General features: G+C 41.6%; 1 protein-coding gene across 1 annotated transcript in view; it reads right to left on the reverse strand.

Moving 5' to 3' along the window:
• Positions 1-13,946: 13,946 nt before the first annotated feature.
• The window catches only part of TTC7A (tetratricopeptide repeat domain 7A), a 592,416-nt gene continuing 584,309 nt past the window's right edge, over positions 13,947-22,053 (reverse strand). Inside the window, exon 20 of the mRNA XM_089653910.1 lies at positions 13,947-15,251. Within this exon, the coding sequence (XP_089510036.1) occupies positions 15,030-15,251 (222 nt within the window). The 3' untranslated portion in view covers positions 13,947-15,029. The remainder of the gene's footprint in view (positions 15,252-22,053) is intronic.

Genomic DNA, 22,053 nt, shown 5'->3' on the forward strand with positions numbered 1-22,053 from the left:
CGGATGGCGCCAATTTTTGTGTTGCCTAGGGTAGCACAAATCCTAAATACACCACTGCTCTCACCTCCATATGTTTGGAACAAGCAGTGTATAGTAGTAGCAACCATGTGCACTGCTCTAGGTACACTACACATCCCAGAGTCTATCTCAGCAGTGAGCACAAGAAGGTGGCTAGGTTCCTTCACACAGTGGGACCATGGAGAACAAACGTAGCTACCCCCTAACAGGGAGTCGAATCACAGCAGCTAAAAAAAAAAGAAAAAAAAAAAGAAATTTGGAGGAGGCTGAGAGCGACATGTTGGCAGATTGCTTACTATATTTAATTAGCAGCTTGGCTGCCCAAGCAGGGAGAAGGGGTTAACAGTTTGCTGTTTTCTCTGGGCGAATTCGTGTGCTTTTTTTCCTTCTGCATTATAAAAGGGGAGAGGTTCGGGCCCCGGGGTGAACGGGAACTATTGAAGAAGGTTGCAAGGACCAGAGGTCTACTAAAGGAACACTGATTCGTTGGGACACCGTAATGATAAAAACTGCCACTCTGGATCTGTCAAATATGGACTACACCCACAAGGACTTTTCCTGCGCAGGTATGCTGGGGCAGCCACAGTAAGGTTTAGTTAGGGAAAGTACATTTTGCTCTGTTGTATCTGCCATGCAAAGTCTACAGTAAAATTGTTTCTACTGCTTTGAGCCTGGCCTGAAGTTATTCAAGGGGTGCATGCTGGGTTTTGGAGTATTCCTAAAGAATTTGGATCTGTAATTGCATGGTATTGTGGGTATGTATAACACCACTGTGAAAGTTTAACTCACAAAGGCAAATGAGAGAAGGTAGTTTCCATGGGTAACTGAAAGGAAGAACAGCTGCAGCAACCAGCCCTTTGGTGTGGTACCTGGTAGGTGACAGGTCCTCTGGTAGCAAGGGGGGTCTGTGCTCTGATTCGCTCCCTAGCTGTCCGTTTCCTCCGTTCTCCGGGAGCAGACTAACGTTACGGAGGTCTAAGGCCTGATCACAAGGTATGCAGGACTGCTGTTAGAAATCACGGGGCTCCGTACAGCCTAAAATGTATATTATATAGGACGCGCTTGTTAGAGCCCAACCTCTGTAGCTGTAGGATAAAGGTGCCAGATGGATATCAGGGATGGATGGGAGCTGTCCCGGCGCAGGCGCAGTATGCCGTCTCATGCGGGGATGCGGGTGCTAGGTCCTGGCCAGCCGCGGCGACGGAGTTTGCGCATGTGCACTGGCGTTCGCGAGTACGCGCCGGGCACCAATCACAGCGCAGGGCGCGGTATTTAAATCCCCCCTGTGCTGTCACTGGTTGCCGTATGGTCTTTCTGATATCCCTGTTCCTGAACCTGTGTAGTTGTGAGTATTGCTGACCCGGATTGCCTGACCTTGCTGATTTCTCCTGTCCTGACCCCTGGCTTGCCTGACCTTGCTCCTGGATGCCCCATTGTAGATCTGACCTCTTGTTACTGACCTGGCGTGTGACCCGACCATTCTCTGCCCGCTGCTTTGTACCGCACCGACCCCACGGCTACCGACTCGGCTTGTCTGACTTTGCACTTGCTCATCCATTCATCCCGCCGGGATCTCCTGGCCTCCTCACGTCAGGCTCTTACCCTGCAGGAACCTCTGGCGGGCTCCTCTACCACTGGTGGGTATACCCAGTAGCTGTGACCTGGTCTCGGGACGCTCCAAGTCCATCCCCACCATCAGGAGCCCTGGTGAACAAGTGACCCGGGACTTAGACTCCGCGCTCTGGGGAAACCTGACCAGTGGATTGCTAGAGGTGCCGCCAGGTGGTCCCTTACAGGAGCAGTAACACTGAGGCAGCTCTTCTTAGAATGGAAGCAAGGCTCTAATGCAGTAAACATGAAAAAGAGAGGAAGGCGCCTCTTAAGTGCAGTATGGACAATTTATTTTTGAGCAATAGATAAATTGCACTTACAAGAAAAAGTTAAAAAGACTCATTGTGTGGTGTAATAAGATCCTCCAGGGGACACATCCAGCCGTCCAGCAGCAAACTCTGTCTATAGGATCAGGAAGTAAAGCCTAGGATGTGCCTGTGTATCAAAATGAGGCTTGGAGAGCAGAGTCGGATGTAGGAGGTGAAGGGGGTGGTAACGCGTTTCGGAGTATGCTCAGTAGGCTCCTTCTTCAGACCTCAGCTACTTCTTCAGACCTGCTACAGAGCAGCAGGGCTGCACAAAATCACGTATATATGTGTGTGTGGGTGATTTGCATTTCCGGGTAGGGGGCGTGCGCACACCGTCCTGGCCACACCGCCATTGGCGGCTATGGATGTCAATCACTGGGTCCCGGCCGGAGATTCCCCGCTGGCTCCCGGCGATCACCAAGTAACACTGACAGGAGAGAGCTGTGTGTAAACAACACAGGTCTCCCTCCTGCCAGCAAGGACATGCTGCTGTGTATTTCTCTGCACAGCAGAGAAATACACAGCAGTACCTTTCCCTAGTAAAACACACACAGTACATTATGTAAAATAGCAAACAGTTAACCCTTTGATCGCCCCAGATGTTAACCCCTTCTTGCCCAGTGTCATTAGTACAATGTCAGTGCTTTATATTAGCACTGATCACTCTATTATTATCATTGGGATGTCAGTGGCAGTTAGTCAGTTCTCCCCCAGTGTCAGAATGCCCACCGCAGTCCCACTTTAAGTTGCTGATCACCGCCATTACTAGTATAAAAAAAATTAAAATAAAAATTCGGGTATTTATGCCACCATTTGTAAACTTTCAGGTAACCAATTAATTTACACGTATTGGGATTTTTTTTAGCAAAGACATGGAGCAGAATACATTTTGGCCTAAATTTAAGACAAAATTTGATTTTCAAAATTTTTTACTGTAAATGTTTTATAGCAAAAAGTCAAAAATATTGTTCTTTTTTGTTCAAAATTGTCGATTTTTTTTGTTTATAGCGCAAAAAATAATAAACGCACCGGTGATCAAATACCACCGAAAGAAAGCTCTATTTGTGGGAAAAAAAACTATAAATTTTGTTTATGTAGTGTTGCATGACTGCGCAATTGTCAGTTAAAGTAACGCAGCGCCGTATCGCAAAAAATGGCCTGGTCAAGAAGGGGGGTAAATCCTCTGGAGGTCAAGCAGTTAAATGAAAGTGAAACTGCAGCAGAGAAAATCCCTGCCAGACATGACTGTGAGGTGTGGCAGAGCTGTGTAAATCTCAGTACGGGATGGCCAGAAATGCAAATCCTTTTGCAGGTAGAACAGTTCTCATATATTTAATTTATCTGTATATGTAGCAGTTTGCCTGGAGTTCAGCTTTGCGAAAGCTTTTGTCAGTCTACCTAAATTCCACCTTCACCATGTTATTGCTAAAAAACAATAAACATTTGCTTTGAAATACAGATTTGAATGAAGCTTTAAAACACTTGATTGCAATTAGATATTTCAATTCTTTATTAATTCACTATTATGAAAGGGTTTTTTTGTCATGTGACCAGCACAGCACCAATCAGCCCTGTGCAGACACAGATTCATACATCAGCTGAGTACTAGAAACTCCTCCCTCAGAACTTTCCGTTCCTGGGAAACGTCCTGTGACAACAATAATTAAATAAGGTACTGAGATGATTTTATTATATTAAATTAATTACAGTTGCATGATCTTTACACATGATTAGGGATAATGGCTATTAAATATTGGGGGATTTACTAACACTGGTGCAGCCGTGCATGGTAGCCAATCAGCTTCTAACTTCAGCTTGTTCAATTAAGCTTTGACAATAAAACCTGGAAGCGGATTGGTTTCTATGCAGAGCACCAGATTTTGCACCATGCAGTTTTAGTAAATAACCCCCATTGCATGTTTAGGATCACAGAACAGTGTAAATGGGCCCTTAATATGTTTTATGAGCAGTCTCAAAAATACACAGCATAAAAACGCTTGATTTAATAGACTTTAATAAATTATAAATTAGCGGTTTATTATCCTCATCAGCACTGATTGACCCAGAAAATGCCTTTTACAAAATTTTCACAGATACCAAACAATGCAATAAAAAAATCTTTTCTTAGTTACAATTCCTTATTTTACAAAATTGCAATTTTTGAATGATCTATAACACATCGTACATAATCATGACTCAGTCTGGAAGACTTATTGAATCCACACAAACATACCTGAAATGTTTTCATTAGCCAAAATGAGTGAATTTTCCTGCTTTTAGTGAAATTTTCTAACAGAAATAGGTATCAATTACCAGAAATTTAAGACTGACTAACTGGCATCTGAGTGCTGCCCAACCACTTGACCTCCAGGCCTTTTTCTGACACTTCTGTTCAATATTTTTTGATAGAAAAATAATTAGAACCCAGAAACATTATATTTTTTTTAAAACAGAAGAGCTAGAGAATAAAATGTTGGGTGTTGCAATTTTTTGCAATGGTTTTTCAAATGCATTTTGAAAATTTTAATGCAAAAAAAACACAATGCACAACCCAATATCTGTAAAATAGAAAGGATGATGTTGAGTAAATAGACAGTAAACATGTCATGCTTTAAAATTGTGCACGCCTGTGCATGGGCGAGCATGGGGGATGGGGGCACTTAAAATTTGTTATAATTATGAATTTATTTTGTTTACATTTTTTATTTAATTTTTTTGTTATCACTTTTATTACTGCCACAAGGAATATAAACATCCTTTGTGATAGCAATAGGCAAATGACAGGTACTCTTTATGGAGGGATCTGGGGTCAATAAGAAACCAAATCACTCTTCTGCACTTGAAAACATTCAAAACACTAAAATCTGTGTTTCTGAATGCCTTACGTTTGAAAAAAAGGTGCCGTTTAGCTCTGAGTAACCTGGACGTAATGTCAGGTCAGCGCTTCTGGGTTACTATAGCGGACAGTTGATCAAAGCCAATCCTGGCATCACCCCGGTATAACTGCTTGGAGTCCAGTGACATGCGGGTAGACCTCAACGTGGTCTCAATCAGACCTCAACTTAAAAAGGGAATGTTTGCTATGTTGTAGAGAACATCTAGAAATGATAATTGTGCCTAAGCAGTACCCTGAAAAATGTACCTTTCATCTGGAATTCCTTTTTGGTATGGGAGGTGTACAGGAAGCCAGGATTTGGTCCTGAACGGCATGTATTTGGGCTGTGGCCCCTGTAAGGGGAATGATTTGAAGGTATATTGTGTGCTCAGGGGTTCTCATCAATCCATGGTGAGGAGTACCAGGGTAGTCCAGCTAAAGAAAAGGTGACCGACTTTCAGTACTCGCTGAATTGCTAAATCTTTATTAGGGACCTGGAATTTTGGAAGTTCAAAGAGTGTTGGGTGGGAAGACTCCCCAAACCGAGTACAGGGACTTTGGTCCTGATTAGAGGCCTCAAAGTTGGCACCTGGAAGTGAGAGAGTGAGCCGGACAAATCTGAGTGAGCAGGGTGAGCTCAGCTTGGGATTGCGCCAGGCTTGCTGAGTTGTAAAAACCTCCTGATTGGGATCCCTGGAACAGATGAGAAACCTCAAAAAAAAAGTGGGAACGGTATGGTGGCAATGTATCTATGTTTTGTGCCATTGAGCCAGAGTTATGGACTGTTTTGTGTTCTTTTTCCAGAAGTAAGCTATTTGTTTTTGAACTGTTTGCATTTACTACTAAAGATGGTCACTTTTTTCAGGTGGCTGGCGGTGTTTCTGGGCTACCATATGACAGAGGGTGCCCAGGAACTCCTTCGCCTACAGCTTCATAGCTGATTTGTAGCATATGATCTAAGGATCTAAGGTACTGCTGCCTCTAACTGCTAGTCTCTCTGGAGACCTGGTGATGTCACTACTCTGGTGCTCACAGTTCTCCTGGCTGGAGGCTCCAACATCAGGAAGAAAAGCCCTGCCTCTACCAGATTTGTCTGCTGTCGGTTTCCCCAGGGAGACCTGTCTGTAAAGCAGACCAGAAATGATTTCCTTTCCTTCCACCCATGGTAGAAAATCATTTGATTCCCCCATTAACACAGTGTTGATGGGGGAATGCTTCCCGCAGTGCTATCTTGTTCTGCCGGTGGTGGTGGTGGGGGGTGCTTTCCTGGCTGGCAGAACACAATGATTACTGCCAGCAGCTATAGCTGCTGGCAGTAATCAAATGTAAAAAAATCAAACAGGCTGATTGTACCTGAATCGATCAATGGTACAATCAGCCTGCCCATACATAAATCGAATCTCGGCCGGTCCCCGCTGATCCAGATTAATTTTAGTCCATGTATGCCCAGCTGTGCTGATCACCTATGTCACTGGGACAGGGGCGGACTGACAACTCATTGGGCTCCCGGGCAATAGGGGATCATGTGGCCCCTGTGTCCTTTCCCAAACTCAAAAAAAGCCTATGAAAAAGGTACCAGGGGCATCTCATGGGGCCCCCTAGTGACCCCGGCCCTCAGGCAGTGCCCGAGTTTCCAAATGGTCAGTCCGCCCCTGCACTGAGAATAAAATGAAGGTAAATCCCAAATTCTGAGTTATTACCAAAATAGCAATAGAGGGGAAATCTTCCAAAGGTGACACTTGTTCCAGTGGTATAAGAGGGGATATTCTTCACACTGGGAAGAGATCCTCTCTCTTCCTATGGAGTCTTCAGAATAGGAAGTGATGGGGAATCTCCCTAAGTAGACACAGATGACAAAAAAAAGAAAAACTGACAGCAGTTCTGAAGAGTTTGGAAGGTTTTTAACCTCTGCTGGGTATCTGCTTGGTTTTCATTTTAGTATTGGGTTCCCAGAGGGAAGATTCCCTCCAACTTTCTCTAATGACAAGCGGTCAGTAAACCAAGAAGTGAGAGCAAATCTCTCCAAAATAGAAACAGACAACAATAAGGCCAGGTTCACACCTAAGCAGGTTGCGTTTGATCCATTTCTGCAGTGCTTTTTGCACTTGCATTTTTGCCACTTTTTTTTACATTTTTCTTGTTGCTAGGCAGATTTTAAACGCAAACCGCATCAAAAACGCAACACATGCTTTTCTGCAGCGTTCCCATTGAAGTCTATAGAACCAAAACGCAATGTTTTGCGTAAAAAAACCGCACTGGGTGAAAATGTTCAGACGTGAACATGTCCCATAGGAAATCATGTACATGGACTGTACTGCATTTCTGCAAAATGCTGCAGAAAACGCTTAGGTGTGAACCTAGGGTAAAACCTGATAGACAGTCTATCCAAAATGAAAATAAAGGAGGGTTGGCCTTAACACCCACATGCTGCACATATGCATCCATGGCGGCTGAGGTTCCTGTGTTGAGAGCTTGGTAACTGAGCTGTCAGTGACAGCTCATGTTAAGATCAAGATACAGCAGGATGGGGTCCCAATTATATGACCACTGTGACAGCCAAATACAGTGGTCACAAGATTGGGAAGTCTGTTCCAACCCCCCAGCTTAAGACCCAATGGTAGATTTACCTTCAACTAATTGGATACAACTGAAAGTGTTGTTAGGTTTGACCTCCTATTATATGTTTTTTGGGAGGGAGGGAGGGAGGGAAGGGGTTAAATGTTTATCATTGACTGTTATGCATTTGCCATGATGAATATACGCACACTTTTGGGTCATTTTCCATTTCATATATTCCCTTAAAAACTGATAGTTGTGAGTATGGAAACTCAAATGTTTAGTGATCTCAGACTGCATCAGCTCTGTGTTCAGAAGAAGCATTCAATGGGGCTTGTATGAGCCCTGTGTACGTTTATTTATAGAGCATTTAAAGCCAGGACTCCCTGCCCTTATGTAATCATTATTTATTAATATGACCTGAATGAAGAAAAATAAAAAACTGTGGATGTGAATCCAGTTCCAGACATATAGGCCTGTTTCAAAAACACTTTTGAACTTTTGAAATTTTTGTAATCTACCACTTTCAGTAAAAGAGTTCTTGATAATCTACCATGAAGGCCCTTGTTTAGGCACTTCCTGTTATAAGGTGACAATGCTCTGTCCTGGTCTACCAATTGTTCTCCTGTGTTGTCACCCTGTCACACAGGCTTCCAATAAAGGGATGACAAGTGGCGATTTCAACACACATTGTGCGGGAACGATCCGCTGTTGTCACCATGAAAAAATCTGCCCTGAGAACAAGCGTGCAGAGATCTGGCTTCACTTCAACTACTTGCTTGTTCTGGGGCTGTGATTTTGAAAGTATTGAAGCCTGAGAAAGCAAGGCAGCTAGCTTTTATAAAAGGCGGTCTGCAAAGGTATACAATCCAACATATCCTTTTTGTGGTAAACCATATAAATCCCACATAAAACCCAAAATTAAAATTCTACAAATATAATCAATTTATACAATCAAAATAAATACAGTTAAACTTAAAATTTGTGTCCAATTTAAATTCACTCCCAATTGTGTCCCAAAATCACATAAAATAAAATAAAATAAAACAGAATCCAAATGTGTCCAATATCCAAGTCCCAAATTTTCACTTCAATCCAGTTAGAAGGAAATTGATACTAAATATTCCATGAAAACCTCAAAAAAAAAGAAAAGGAAAAATTCATAGTGTATTATCTTTTTAAATATATGTACTTCACTCTGTGCAAAAACACAAAACCACTCTTAAAATAGTGAAGAAAACTGTATTTATTTTGATTGTATAAATTGATTATATTTGTAGAATTTTAATTTTGTGTTTTATGTGGGATTTATATGGTTTACCACAAAAAGGATATGTTGGATTGTATACTTTCTAGGGAGAAAGTGTGACTTTTTGGTGGGAGTGGAAGGGAAGGAGTTTATTGATTGATTGGTCTGAAAAGGTAGCCCCCTCTAGTTCTGTCATTGCCATTGTATTCGGATGTAGGGGGCAAAATGTATTAGCCTGCATTTCTGAGTATGGGTGAGCATGTGACTCGCTCCCCTCTGCCGAATGGCTACACTTAGTCCAGTGCTGTCACATGGGATTGGGGTAGGAGCAGGGGCGGACTGACAACTCATGGGGCCCCCGGGCAATAGGGGATCATGGGGCCCCTGTGTCCTTGCCCAAACTCAAAAAAGCCTATGAAAAAGGTATCAGGGGCATCTCATGGGGCCCCCTACTGACCCCGGGCCCTCGGGCAGTGCCCGAGTTTCCAAATGATCAATCCGCCCCTGGGTAGGAGGCCATAGCCCTGTTTAAGCTTTGCACATAGATTTTGGGGCTCGCTTGAGGCTTTCTTTCCCCATTGATTTGCTCAAAATAAAATTGAGAAGTTACAATGAAGAAATAATAACAAATAATGAGAAGAAATAATGCTACATTGTAACTCTCACTTGCACTGAAGATACTGTTCTGTAAGTCCTCATGCACACGGGAAGTTTTTGCAGCGGCTGTATTGGGCTTTTGACATTTTTTTTTACAGCCAGTAAACCCCCCAGCATGTTATCCTATGTGCCCACACACACATAGACTGCAATCAACGTTTTTTGACTGGAAAAAAACCCCAGAACTAGTGGGCTTCTAGGAGTTTTTTTTAGCTGTAATCATTATTTATTAATATGACCTAAACCTAGAAAAATAAAAACCGTGGATGTAAATCCGATTCCAGACATATAGTCCTTTACATTTTCAAAAACACTTTTGAACTTTTGAAATGACAAAACGCTCTAACACTGAAAAACATGGCAAAATGCGGTAAATCACGCAAGCCAGCATTTTTGGAATTATTTTTTTTTATCAAAAAAAAATATTTTTTGGTCAAATAAAACTCTAAAAAATGCGAAAAAAACATGGCAAAACTCCACTAAACACTAGTACAAAAACGCTGAAAAACATTTTTAACGCAACTTTACACAGCTAATGTTACCAGCGTTATTAAAATGCCCAGTGTGCATGGAGCCTAAGCCTGGCCATACACTGTACAATTTTCTGTCCCATTTCTGCCCAATTTCCTTTAGATTTACCTTCAACTATGCAGTGCGAGGGCCGGCCTGATCGGATACAATTGAAAGTGTCATTTAGGATTGATTTCATATTATATGGTTTTTGGTAAATCTAAAGCAAAATTCTGCAGAAAATTGCATAGTAGGCTGGCCATACACAGGGGCGGACTGACCATTTGAGCACTCGGGCACTGCCGAGGGCCCAGGGTCAATAGGGGGCCCCATGAGATGCCCCTGGTACCTTTCATTTGCTTTTTCATAGGGTTTTTTGGGTGTGGGTGAGGACACAGGGGCCCCATGATCCTCTATTGCCCGGGGGCCCCATGAGTTGTCAGTCTGCCCCTGGCCATACACTATACAGTTTCCTGTCCAGTTTCTGCCCAATTTCCTTTAGATTTATTTTACACTATGTAGTGCAAGGGCCTGCCAAACTGGATACAATTGGAAATATTGTTCAGGTTTGACCTCATATTATATGGTTTTTGGTAAATCTAAACCAAAAATCTCAACAAAATTGTATAATGTATGGCCAGCCTTAGGCTGGCCATACACTATACAATTTTCTGTCCAGTTTCTGCCCAATTTCCTTTAGATTTATCTTACACTATATAGTGCAAGGGCCTGCCTAACTGGATACAATTGAAAGTGTTGTTCAGGTTTGACCTCATATTATATGGTTTTTGGTAAGTCTAAAGCAATTTTCCAAAGAAAATTGTATAATGTATGGCCAGCCTTAGGCTAGCCATAAACTATACAATTTTCTGTCCAATTTCCGCCCAATTTCCTTTAGATTTACCTTCAACTATGTAGTACAAGAGGCTGCCTAATTGGATACAACTGAAAGTGTTGTTAGGTTTGACCTCCTATTATATGGTTTTTGTTGAATCTAAACCAAAAATATCAACAAAATTGTATAATGTATGGCCAACCTTAGTGTTCATTCACACAGGAAAAGCAACAGCTACTTTTGTGACACTGATCAAGTCCCAGCTGTCAAAATGACAGCCAAGAATTGCCAGTTCAATTGCCCCATTCACACTGAGCATCTTTGGATGTTTTCCAGGCTTTTTCATGTGTTTAGACTTGAGCACTCGTCTTTATTATTTTGTAGCCTACGGAAAGCTAGTTCCTAGGCAAGAATCTGCCTATATTGATGAAAAACTTGCATAGTTTCAACCAGGGGCAGACTGACAACTCATGGGGACCCCGGGCAATAAGGGATCATGGGGACCATGTCCTTGCTCAAACTCAAGAAAGCCTATGAAAAAGGTGCCAGGGGCATCTCATGGGGCCCCCTACTGACCCCGGGCCCTTGGGCAGTGCCTCAGTTTCCAAATGGTCAGTCCGCCCCTGGTTTCAAGTATTGAAACGCTTCTGTTAATGCACCAGATGAAAATTCTAAAGCCTCAGCTGTGAACGGGGCCTTATGTAACCAGGGGGCTGTGGGGAGGAGGATAAACAGGACATACTACACAAAGCCAAAGTATTTAGGTGAAGGGTTTTTTTTCCGGGGGCATGTATGTACTATACTAGTAATTATTCTCATTTTTTCAGAATTATCTGACTTAAATGTAACAAAAGCCCTGAGCATTAAAACAAAATGAATATATATACACGAGTACTAAAGATGAGGATTAGCAGGTGAAAGGTCCTCTTTAAAGCACACCTTTACCTTGTAACAAGGCAGGGGATCCTGCTCAGAGCCATGTCTATGGAATGCTCCTCTAACACCTCTCAGCACATAACGACGCAGCATTCCATATAGGGCTGTGTTTACTGGTCTCCAATGGAAACGAGCCAAACATGAGCGTTTCCCATTAGACACACTCAATATTTTTCAACACGCGTATAAGCATAAGTGAGCAATATAGGTCATAAATTCTACTTAGAAAATGTATTTCTCCTCCTTGTCTGACCATATAAAATTTACTAGAAAGGTAAAACTGGGCATTAAATGTGAAGTCTGTGTAAATGAAAATGGTCAGTTTAACAGTCCATGTAATCAATGTAATGTGTTTTTAGACACTGTAGCTATTATTTACTAAAGCTGGAGAGTGCAAAATCAGGCTCACTTCTGCAGAGAAACCAATCAGCTTCCAGGATTTATTATTTATCTATATATTTATTGCCAAAGCTTATTTGGACAAGCTGAGGTTAGAACTTGATTGGTTTCTATGCAGAAGTGAGCCTGATTTTGCCCTCTCCAGCTGTAGTAAATAAATCCCTCTGTGTCCTTTTTATCTGCAAGAAATGTTTAATTTGTTATGAAATAGTTTTATATAGAGGCAGTTGGTGAGCAAATTTAGACTGATTCACTAAAGCAGAGTACACTCCAAACAGGATGCAAAGGTGTCCCATCACTGGTATTACTAGGAGGAATAGTGTCCCATTGTTGGAGTTACTGGGAGGAATAGTGCCCCATCATTGGTATCAGTGGGAGGAATAGTGCCCCATTATTGGTGCCAGTGCGAGGAATAGTGCCCCATCATTTGTAGCAGTAGGAGGAATAGTGCCCCATTATTGGTGCCAGTGGGAGGAATAGTGCCCCATCGTTGTAGTCAGTGGGAGGAATACTGCACCATCATTGAAGTTACTGAGAGGAATAGTGCCCCATTATTGAAGTTACTGGTAGGAATAGTGCCCCATCATTTGTAGCAGTAGGAGGAATAGTGCCCCATTATTGGTGCCAGTGGGAGGAATAGTGCCCCATCATTGGTGTCAGTGGAAGGAATAGTGCCCCATCGTTGAAGTCAGTGGGAGGAATACTGCACCATCATTGAAGTTACTGAGAGGAATAGTGCACCATCATTGAAGTTACTGAGAGGAATAGTGCCCCATTATTGAAGTTACTGGTAGGAATAGTGCCCCATCGTTGGTAGCAGTAGGAGGAATAGTGCCCCATTATTGGTGCCAGTGAGAGGAATAGTGCCCCATCGTTGGAGTCAGTGGGAGGACCGGTGCCCCATCGTTGGAGTCAGTGGGAGGAATAGTGCCCCATCGTTGAAGTCAGTGGGAGGAATACTGCACCATCATTGAAGTTACTGGTAGGAACAGTGCCCCATCGTTGGTAGCAGTAGGAGGAATAGTTCCCCATCGTTGGTAGCAGTAGGAGGAATAGTGCCCCATCATTAGAGTCAGTAGGAGGAACAGTGCTCCATTGTTTGAGTCAGTGGGAGGAATAGTGGCCCGTCATTAAAGTCAGTGGGAAGAATAGTGCCCCATCACTGAAGTCAGTGGGAGGAATAGTGCCCCATCACTGAAGTCAGTGGGAGGAATAGTGCCCCGTCATTGCAGTCAGTGGGAGGAATCGTGTCCAATTATTGGAGTCAGTGGGAAGAATAGAGCTCTACTGTTGCAATCAGTGGGAGGAATAGTGCCCCATTGTTGGAGTCAGGGGGAGGAATAGTACCCCATTGTTGGTATCACTGGGAGCAATAGCACCTCATCCTTGGTGTCAGTGAAAAGAATATTGCCCTATCATTGGTGTCAGTGGGAGAAATAGTGCCTCATCCTTGGTGTCAATGGGAGGAAATATGCCACACTATTGGTGTTAGTGAAAGGAACTGTACCTCATTGTTTGTGTCAGTGGGAGAATAGTGCTTCAATAGTGGGATAAAGGCAAGCAAAGGGCTGCATCTGGCTTGTGAACCACTAGCTTAAAACCACTGATCAGAATTCACCTTTTACCTGACATTTTAATTATGAATAGTAGGCAGCTCTTAGAAACACTATATTTTAAAGATTGCTGTGGGTGGTTTTAAATGTGGTTGGTACAGTTCATCTAATCATAAATATAACTCAGAGCCCTGGTTAAAGGGAGTGCATATTGTGTGTCCCACTACACAAAAAATACATTGGGATATCCACCAGCCTATTTTATAATTTTCTCATGAAAGACAACTCAATATATAGACGAAGCACCAATGTGTTTTAGACTCATTGCTCTTTAGTAAAAACTTCCTTTGTTTTGTGTGTTTTCCTTTGTGGCCAACTTTTCACATCTATTACGTTCAGGACTGGGGGTAGGGGGAGGGCAAAGAGAACCAACTAGCACTTTCATGGTCATGAGAGACTTATTTGGGTTCAAGAAAGTCTACAATGAAAAGTGTTCCATAGTGTATCTTGCTTGGTGGGCCTGATGAAAAGTCTTTTTTTTTTAATGATCTGTTTTTTGTGACACACCTTGACATTTCGGAGCCACAAGGAAAGACTTCACTCTACCAAAAGCTGCGATCACAGCTCCGAATAGAGGAAGCAGGTTAATAAATAATTCCCAGCATGACACCGATTGCATGTTCCACTCTGACTTATGTCTGAATGAAGTATAGTAAGTGAGGTATCTCCACACAAGGCCGCCAGCCCAACATATAGTATCTTACTAGTCCTAGCCCTGGGGGCAATTGCCCCCCTGTCTCAAGCCCATTCCTTCCCTGATTGAGTTTTTTAGAAACTCACCTAGTCGTGTATAAAAGGACACTTTGGTTTTTATGACAGCATCTGATATAAGCATGAATAGAACTCCTAAAGCCCAACTCCAATCAGAACATTGTTTTAGCTTTAATTAGAGCAAAAAAGAGTTAGATCCCCTTTTGGGTTTTTATTGCTATTTGGGAAGACTTCAACTCTCTTCCTGTCTTTCCTATCAGGACAGGAAATGATGGAAAATCTCTCCAACTGGGACACCAACAGTAATACAAAGAATAATTAGAACATGTTTTTGAAAACAGTTGCTCAATTTCTTGTCCTTGTGTGAGGAGGTTCAAAAATAAGGGAATGTTTACCCTATAGGTTCACATAAAAACCTGAAAGAAATTTTCCCCACCCTATCAAAAAATACTCTAAATAACTGGTTTGGAGTTGGGCTTTAAAAAAGGCACATACGTTGGTTCAGAGGTCCACCTGATTTCTGATTTAATAGCATATTTTGTATTGAATTAAAACTCTAACCTGGTGGTAAATGGGACCTCACATTTCACTACATGTCCATACACACTCATATCAGAGCACTTTGGTGCCGGGACTCAGATATCACCAAATCCCCCATACAAAAGAGGATGGTGGGTAATTCAACCTGAGGACATCCCCCCAAAACAGTGGGCTTTAAATAAGGGGAAGTTTCCAGTTTCTGAAGGGTTCCTCACAGTTCACGAGGTATCATGGTGAATGGGGATATCGGGCTGCTGGACTCCAAGTCTAGTGCAGTTATAAAACATTCTACAGCAGCTTCATGCTTCCCCTGTGCTTGTAAAACATCCCCCAGCCCTTTCCAGGCATCGTGTGATGTGCTCTGAATCTGAACCGCATCCCGTAGAAACTTCTCAGCTAGGCTGTACCTTCCAAGCCTCGTCAGTACAAGACCCTGCAAGATACAAACATACAAATAAACATATTAATTAAAGAGATATTCACATAATTTGATGGATTTATGATAATTCACATAATTTGATGGATTTATGATAATTCACATAATTTGATGGATTTATGACAATTCACATAATTTGATGGATTTATGGACTTTTTTGGAGTTCCACCTAATGAATTTACATTTTTGATTTAGAGTTCACAGCGCCACTGGGGAAGGGGTTTATTCATATTAGAAAATACAAACATAAGTTGTTACCTGACATCTCTCCACATTAATCAGATCTTTTTTATTGAAATTGAATATTGAACACACAACAGCACAAGCGGTGTTTTATGAACAAGCTAAGCAATATAGTCAGACCTACAGTGACGGTTCGAGTAGCCAAAACAGAGCCAGTAATATTTTCCGCAAGCATAAGGAGACCCGTAATGAACAACATTAGCTCGTTTAGTAATAATCTAGATAGTAATGCAACATGAAATTATATCTATCAATTCACTTATTTGTTCCAAATAAGAGGAGTACACTGTATGAGCATGAACCTGTATATATGCAATCACATAAACCTAAACTTGCACAATTTGACCAAATTACTTATCTTCTACATAGGACTTATAGTACTGTAAGACCTCTCTAGTATAGTGATATTGGGGCTTTAAGTGTACAAAGTGACTTCACATTCATAGGGACAGTAGCCTGTCTTAAATCATATGGAATGGAGTGAGACCAGGCAAGGTCAGCCAAGGTTTCCAGAGTCTATCAAATACTCTCGTACAATTTCTATGTTGGTATCTAAGCTTTTCATGGGAGATAACAGTGTTAACTTGGTTTTTCCACTCCACAATCATAGGAGATCCATTTTGGGGCAACTCATTTCCATGCTATGTAAAGCAGTCTGGTTATAGAATCTACAACCTCGTCAGGTGCAAGGGAGTCATCAAAAACATTTTAAGAATACACAATTTGAGGTGTGGTAGTATTGTAGTCTGATATATGGGGGATATCAAAACCCAAAAGGAAAACCACTGTTTGCTGTAATTTATAAAGTGTGAATTGGAATTTGGCTTTAATTTGTTAGTGTATCTACTCATATGGAAGAAAAATATATTTTAAATATATTTAAAAAAATATTCTTCCCAAATACATTGCCATATATTTGAAATGCTACAATTTTGGCCATATTCAATATTTTTCAAAATATATATATATATATATATATATATATATATATATATATATATATACACTGCATGTTGAAATGCATTTTTATTGCAAAGTATATGAAAAATATTTTAAAAAATACATTTTAAATATACTGTATGTCTTTAAAAATACAAATCTACATTTTTGGAATGACTTTACAAATATATGTAGAAATATATGTTAAAATGACTTTTTCATATGTTAAAAAGAATCTGAAGAATATATTTAAAAAATATAGATTTTTAAAAATGCAGAGTATATATATATATATATATATATATATATATTTATATTTCAAATATATTTTAAAAATAGTCTTCCAAAATATATTGACATATATTTGAAATGCTACAGTTTTTGGCCATATTCAATATATTTAAAAATATATTTCAATAAATATATATATAACTGAGAGAGGAGGGGGCGGAGCCTGAACATGGCGGCACGGGAGAGAGTGTAGGCTAGCACTCTCCGTGAGCCTTCCCTCCTCCCCCCCGTTTATCTCCCTACGAACCCTCGTTAGAGGGTCCAGCTGCACTGAATACAGGGACTCACCTGCCTGAAAGAATCGCCAGAGCTCCGGGGACGGTCGGAGCCGGCGGAGTGTCGGGAGGGTGCTGGGGGAGAGACACATCGGATTCTCCCCTTCCGCGGCGACTGTTGAGGAGGAGAGGGGTTGCCTGGGAGACGACCGGCTGACCTGGAGCTTGGGTAGAGCCGGGAGAGAGCTGCCTCGTGGCTTCAGCGGGTCTCTGGCTCTCTGCGGCGGTGGTTTCGGAGGAGGAGCAGGGTTGCCAGGGAGACGTCAGTGAGTCAGCTGGGACATTCGAGAGACGCTGACACTGACTGACTCAGACACATGAGAAGCAGTGGAGGAGCTCTGGGAGCTCCGAGAAAGAGAGAGATTGCCCGGCATCTCAGCAAGTGGGTGAAGTGGCGGAGGGTAAAGGACATACTGTCCCTACAACAGATACAACATATATATAAATATTTCATCTCCTTGCCTCCTACACCTAACCTAACTCCACCCCAACTATACATCATCCCCATACCATACCCATATCATTTCTAAGCTTACAGCACCACAAGTATATACTATTATGTTCATTTTTTACGGCTAAACATTTTAACCCCCACTTTACTCCTTTCTCTAACTATTAATTTGCATATTGACTCTAATCGAAGGGGGCCTCTAACAGGAGGATAAGTTATACGAACTACGAGAGACCCCTAGGAATCCCTTCAAGAGGAGACAAGCGGACTTAAACACAGAGGAATGCTTCTGAGGTGAAGTTCCAGCGCGGTGGGTGAGTGAGGACTGTGGGTCCCTCCTGCGGGTCCTCTTATACACTGCATATACATTGGTTTTGTATGTTAGACTTTTATATACTCTGAGTTCCTGCACTAGATTGCGAGGTGCCTGGAAAAAGGACTGTGGCTAAAATACTCAACCAGAAAATAAAAGAAATAGGGGATTCCTAGGACAGGTCTGAAGATTGGAGGAGTAAAAGACCAGGAGATCCAGAAAATAAGAGATAAAAATTTTTTCCAAACTACAGCATGAAAGGTAAAAATACCAAAGGGAGCGGGCCTAAGAACACCCAAACGGGTACGATTAAGAAGTATGTGTCACAAGGAAATGTTACCCCAGAAAGAACTCAGGGAATAAGTGAAAAAAGTGAATCAGAAATAAGTCTGGATAACAGCCCAAGACTCTCCCTGGGCCCAGTTTACAATAGTCAAATGGAAGGTATGGAATCAAGAGATTTGGAAAGAGATATGCAATTACCTAATAAAAAAGAAATGGCAGAGATGTTTAAAGGATTGGAAAAATCAATAAAGCAAGAGATGGGGATGATTCGGGAAGATCTGGGCCAATTGTTAACTAGGGTGGAGGAAATGGAGGAGAAGGTACAAGCCCAAGCTCAGACCATCCCAAAACTAGAGAAATGGATAATTGAAGATAGAAAAGAACATAAGAGATTGCTTTATAGGATGGAAGAACAAGAAAATAGAGAAAGGAGAAATAATATCAGAGTAAGAGGAGTACCAGAATTGACACATGGGGAAGATCTAAAAGAGCTATCTGGTAAAATCTTGAACTCCGTAATGGATAAATCAGATGAGGTGAGGTTCAAGTTGGATGAAGTATATAGGATTGGGAAGAATCAACAAGGAAATGGGGTAGAAAAACCAAGAGACATAATTGTTAAATTCCACAACTATGGAGATAGAGAAGAGATTTGGAAAAAGATAAAAGGACGATCAAATATCACATACGGTGGGAAAAATATCCAAATTTTTGCAGATTTGACGGCAGAAACTCTGAGAAGGAAGAGAGCGTTGAAACCCCTATTGGAAGTGATGAAAAAACAAGGAGTGAAATACAGATGGGGACGTGACTTAAGTTTAATTGGGTGGAGGGATGGAACTACAGCTGTCCTAAGATTCTCGGAGGATATGGAAGAATTTTGTGAAAAATTTGGATTGCAGAGACAAGTGATATTTGGTTGGGAAGGGGAGGAGGGAGAGTTGGATATCGGTGGGACAGGAAAGTGGCAGCTGGTTAAAAGAGGAAATAAAGAATCAATAGATAGGGGGATATTGGGGAGGAGGGGGGACGGTAAGGGGTCATGGGTAGAGTCGAACCCCTATAGAGGGATCAAAAGTCAAAGATGATCCAAAGGCATAGGAGGCCAGGGGGGGGAGGGGAGGTGGGAGGGGGGGCAGGGGATGGCAGGGGGGGAGGGGGTGGGGAGGGAGGGGGGAGGGAGGGGGAGAGAGTTGGGTGGGAGGGAGGGAGGGGAGGAAGTAATGGGTCAATACTCTGCATGACAGAAGGGATAAAGAGGAAGAGGCAATCTGGAAGAGAGATGGAGTTAATTAGGAATGATGGAAGAAATACAGTTTATAACTTATAATGTGAATGGGTTGAGTTGTCCAGGAAAGAGATTTAGGTTGTTTAATGAGCTACATCATAGGGCCTCCTCAGTGGTATTTTTACAGGAGACGCATTTTGAGATAGAGGTAAACGTGAAATTGAAATCCAAACACTATCCAACATGGTATTATGCAGATTCTCCAATTAAAAGAGCAAAAGGGGTAGCAATTGGTTTTGCAAAGAATATGAGATTTGAGTTAGAGGATAGAAGAACTGACCCAGAGGGGAGGTTTTTATTCTTAAAAGGTAGACTCCAGGGGATTGAGTGTACTTTAGCCAATATATACTGCCCTAATAAAAATCCGGAGATGTACATGAAGGGTCTGCTGAAAAAATTAAAAGAATTTAAAACAGGTCGCCTGATAGTAGCGGGAGACCTAAATTTTTGTATGGACCCACAAAAGGATAATACCTCTTCTGTGCAAAGAGAAGGGAGTAGGTCTCTGAGAGCTCTGAAAAAAGTGATGCATGAAGAACAACTGGTGGACACTTGGAGAATAAGGCATATGAAGGACAGAGACTATACCTTCTTCTCTAATGCACATGAGATATACTCGAGATTAGATTACATCTTAATAGACCATCAACTTATAGATCATCTGATTAAAATCGATATAGAAACAAGGACGTTCTCGGACCATGCCCCGGTTGTAATGAAAATGGGATGGGGAAGAAGGTGGACGGGAGGAATGGGGTGGAGGTTAAATGAGGGTCTTCTTCTGGATGAGGATGTAGTCCAGAAAATCGAGAAAGAGATTAAGGTATACTTCAAGGAGAACGAAACAGAGGATGTATCGATAGCTACAGTCTGGGAAAGCCATAAGGTATTCATAAGAGGAATCTTGATTGCGGTAGGAGCAAGGAAGAAAAAGGAAAGAAGAGAGAGGGTCAGTGGGCTCTTAAAAGAAATATTGGACTTGGAGCAGATCCATAAGAAGAAAATAACAAAAGATACGAGACAGAGGCTATCGGATAAAAAAGACGAGTTAGAGAGGTTGATGGATGAGGAGAAGAGAAGAGTATACAACAGGATTTTAAACGAAAGATATAGATGGGGAGACAGACCAGGAAGATATTTAATGAGAGCTTTGAATAAAAAGAAAAATAGGAACTATATAGAAAAGATAAAAAGTTCAAAGGGGGAGTTGGTCCACTCAAATAAAGAGATTATCAAAGAGTTTACAGAGTATTATAAAAAGTTATACAATATTAGCCCCCAAGGCCCCCTAAAAGAAGCCCAAGAAGGAATTAATGAAAAAAAGATGACATACTTAAAAAATGCGGGACTACCAAAACTAAGTGAAGCACAGTTGAAATCCCTGGATGCAGAAATCTCCCAGGAAGAAATTAAAATAGCATTAAGAAGCACAGGGGGAGGAAAAAGCCCAGGCCCGGATGGCTATACAGTTAAGTACTATAAGAAATTTAGTGAAGTACTGCTACCCAAGTTGGAGAAATATATGAATGCTCTGGGAGGTGGGATGGAAGTGAGGAGAGAATCCCTACAGGCCCATGTAGTACTTATTCACAAGGAGGGAAAAGATCCATCTCAGTGCTCTAGCTACAGACCTATCTCATTATTGAACACTGATACTAAACTGTATGCAAAGGTGTTAGCAAACAGGTTGAGGGATCTGATGCCTGAATGGATCCATGGAGACCAGGTGGGTTTTGTACCGGGGAGAGAAGGTAGAGACAACGGCTTGAGAACCCTGATGCTTATTCAGAAAAGTAGAAAAGGGAAAGTTCCGGTGGTGCTCTTGTCAATTGATGCAGAAAAGGCATTTGACAGAGTGGACTGGGGCTTTATGATGGACAACTTAAAAGTGCTGGGGATAGGTGATAGAATGCGAGAGTGGATAAGTAAACTATATAGGGAGCCTACTGCAATTATCACGGTAAATGGGGAGAGATCAGATCCCATTGGAATGTCTAATGGTACAAGACAGGGTTGTCCACTGTCTCCTCTGCTATATGTATTGTCACTCGAACCCCTGTTGTCAATAATAAGAAATAGTGGATCGGTAAAGGGAATCCAGATAGAATCCATAGAACATAGAGTAGCGGCCTTTGCGGACGACCTATTGATCTATGTGGGGAATCCCCGAATAACTCTCCCAAATATAATGAAGTTGTTGAAGGAGTATGGTGAATTATCAAATTTAAAAATTAATCCAACGAAAACAGAGATCCTGAATATTAATATACCAAAGAATGAAAAAGAAAAACTACAAAAAGAATTCCCCTTTATATGGAGAGAAAAAGAGATAAAATACCTAGGAATAAAACTCACTGCCTCATCTAAGCATTTGTATAGATTAAACTATATCTCCTTGATAAATGAGATCAGGGAAGATTTAAAAAGACTAGAAGGAGGAAATCCATCCTGGATAGGACGTATAAACCTAGTCAAAATGGTAATAATGCCTAAAATACTGTATAGATTTCAAATGGTACCAATTAAAATTCCAGAAGCCTTCTTTAAGATAATGAAAAAAATGTTAACAAGATATATTTGGAAGAATAAAAAACCTAGAATAGCATATGAAACATTGAGCAGGACTAAAGAGAAAGGGGGATTGGGCCTACCAGATGTCAAGAGATACTATAAGGCAGTGGTTTTAGCAAGAATATATGACTGGACATTTAATC

The sequence above is a fragment of the Staurois parvus genome, unplaced genomic scaffold (genome assembly GCF_062004578.1).
Source record: "Staurois parvus isolate SC_StPar_1 unplaced genomic scaffold, SC_StPar_1.0 ptg000727l, whole genome shotgun sequence".
Taxonomy (NCBI): Eukaryota; Metazoa; Chordata; class Amphibia; order Anura; family Ranidae; genus Staurois; species Staurois parvus.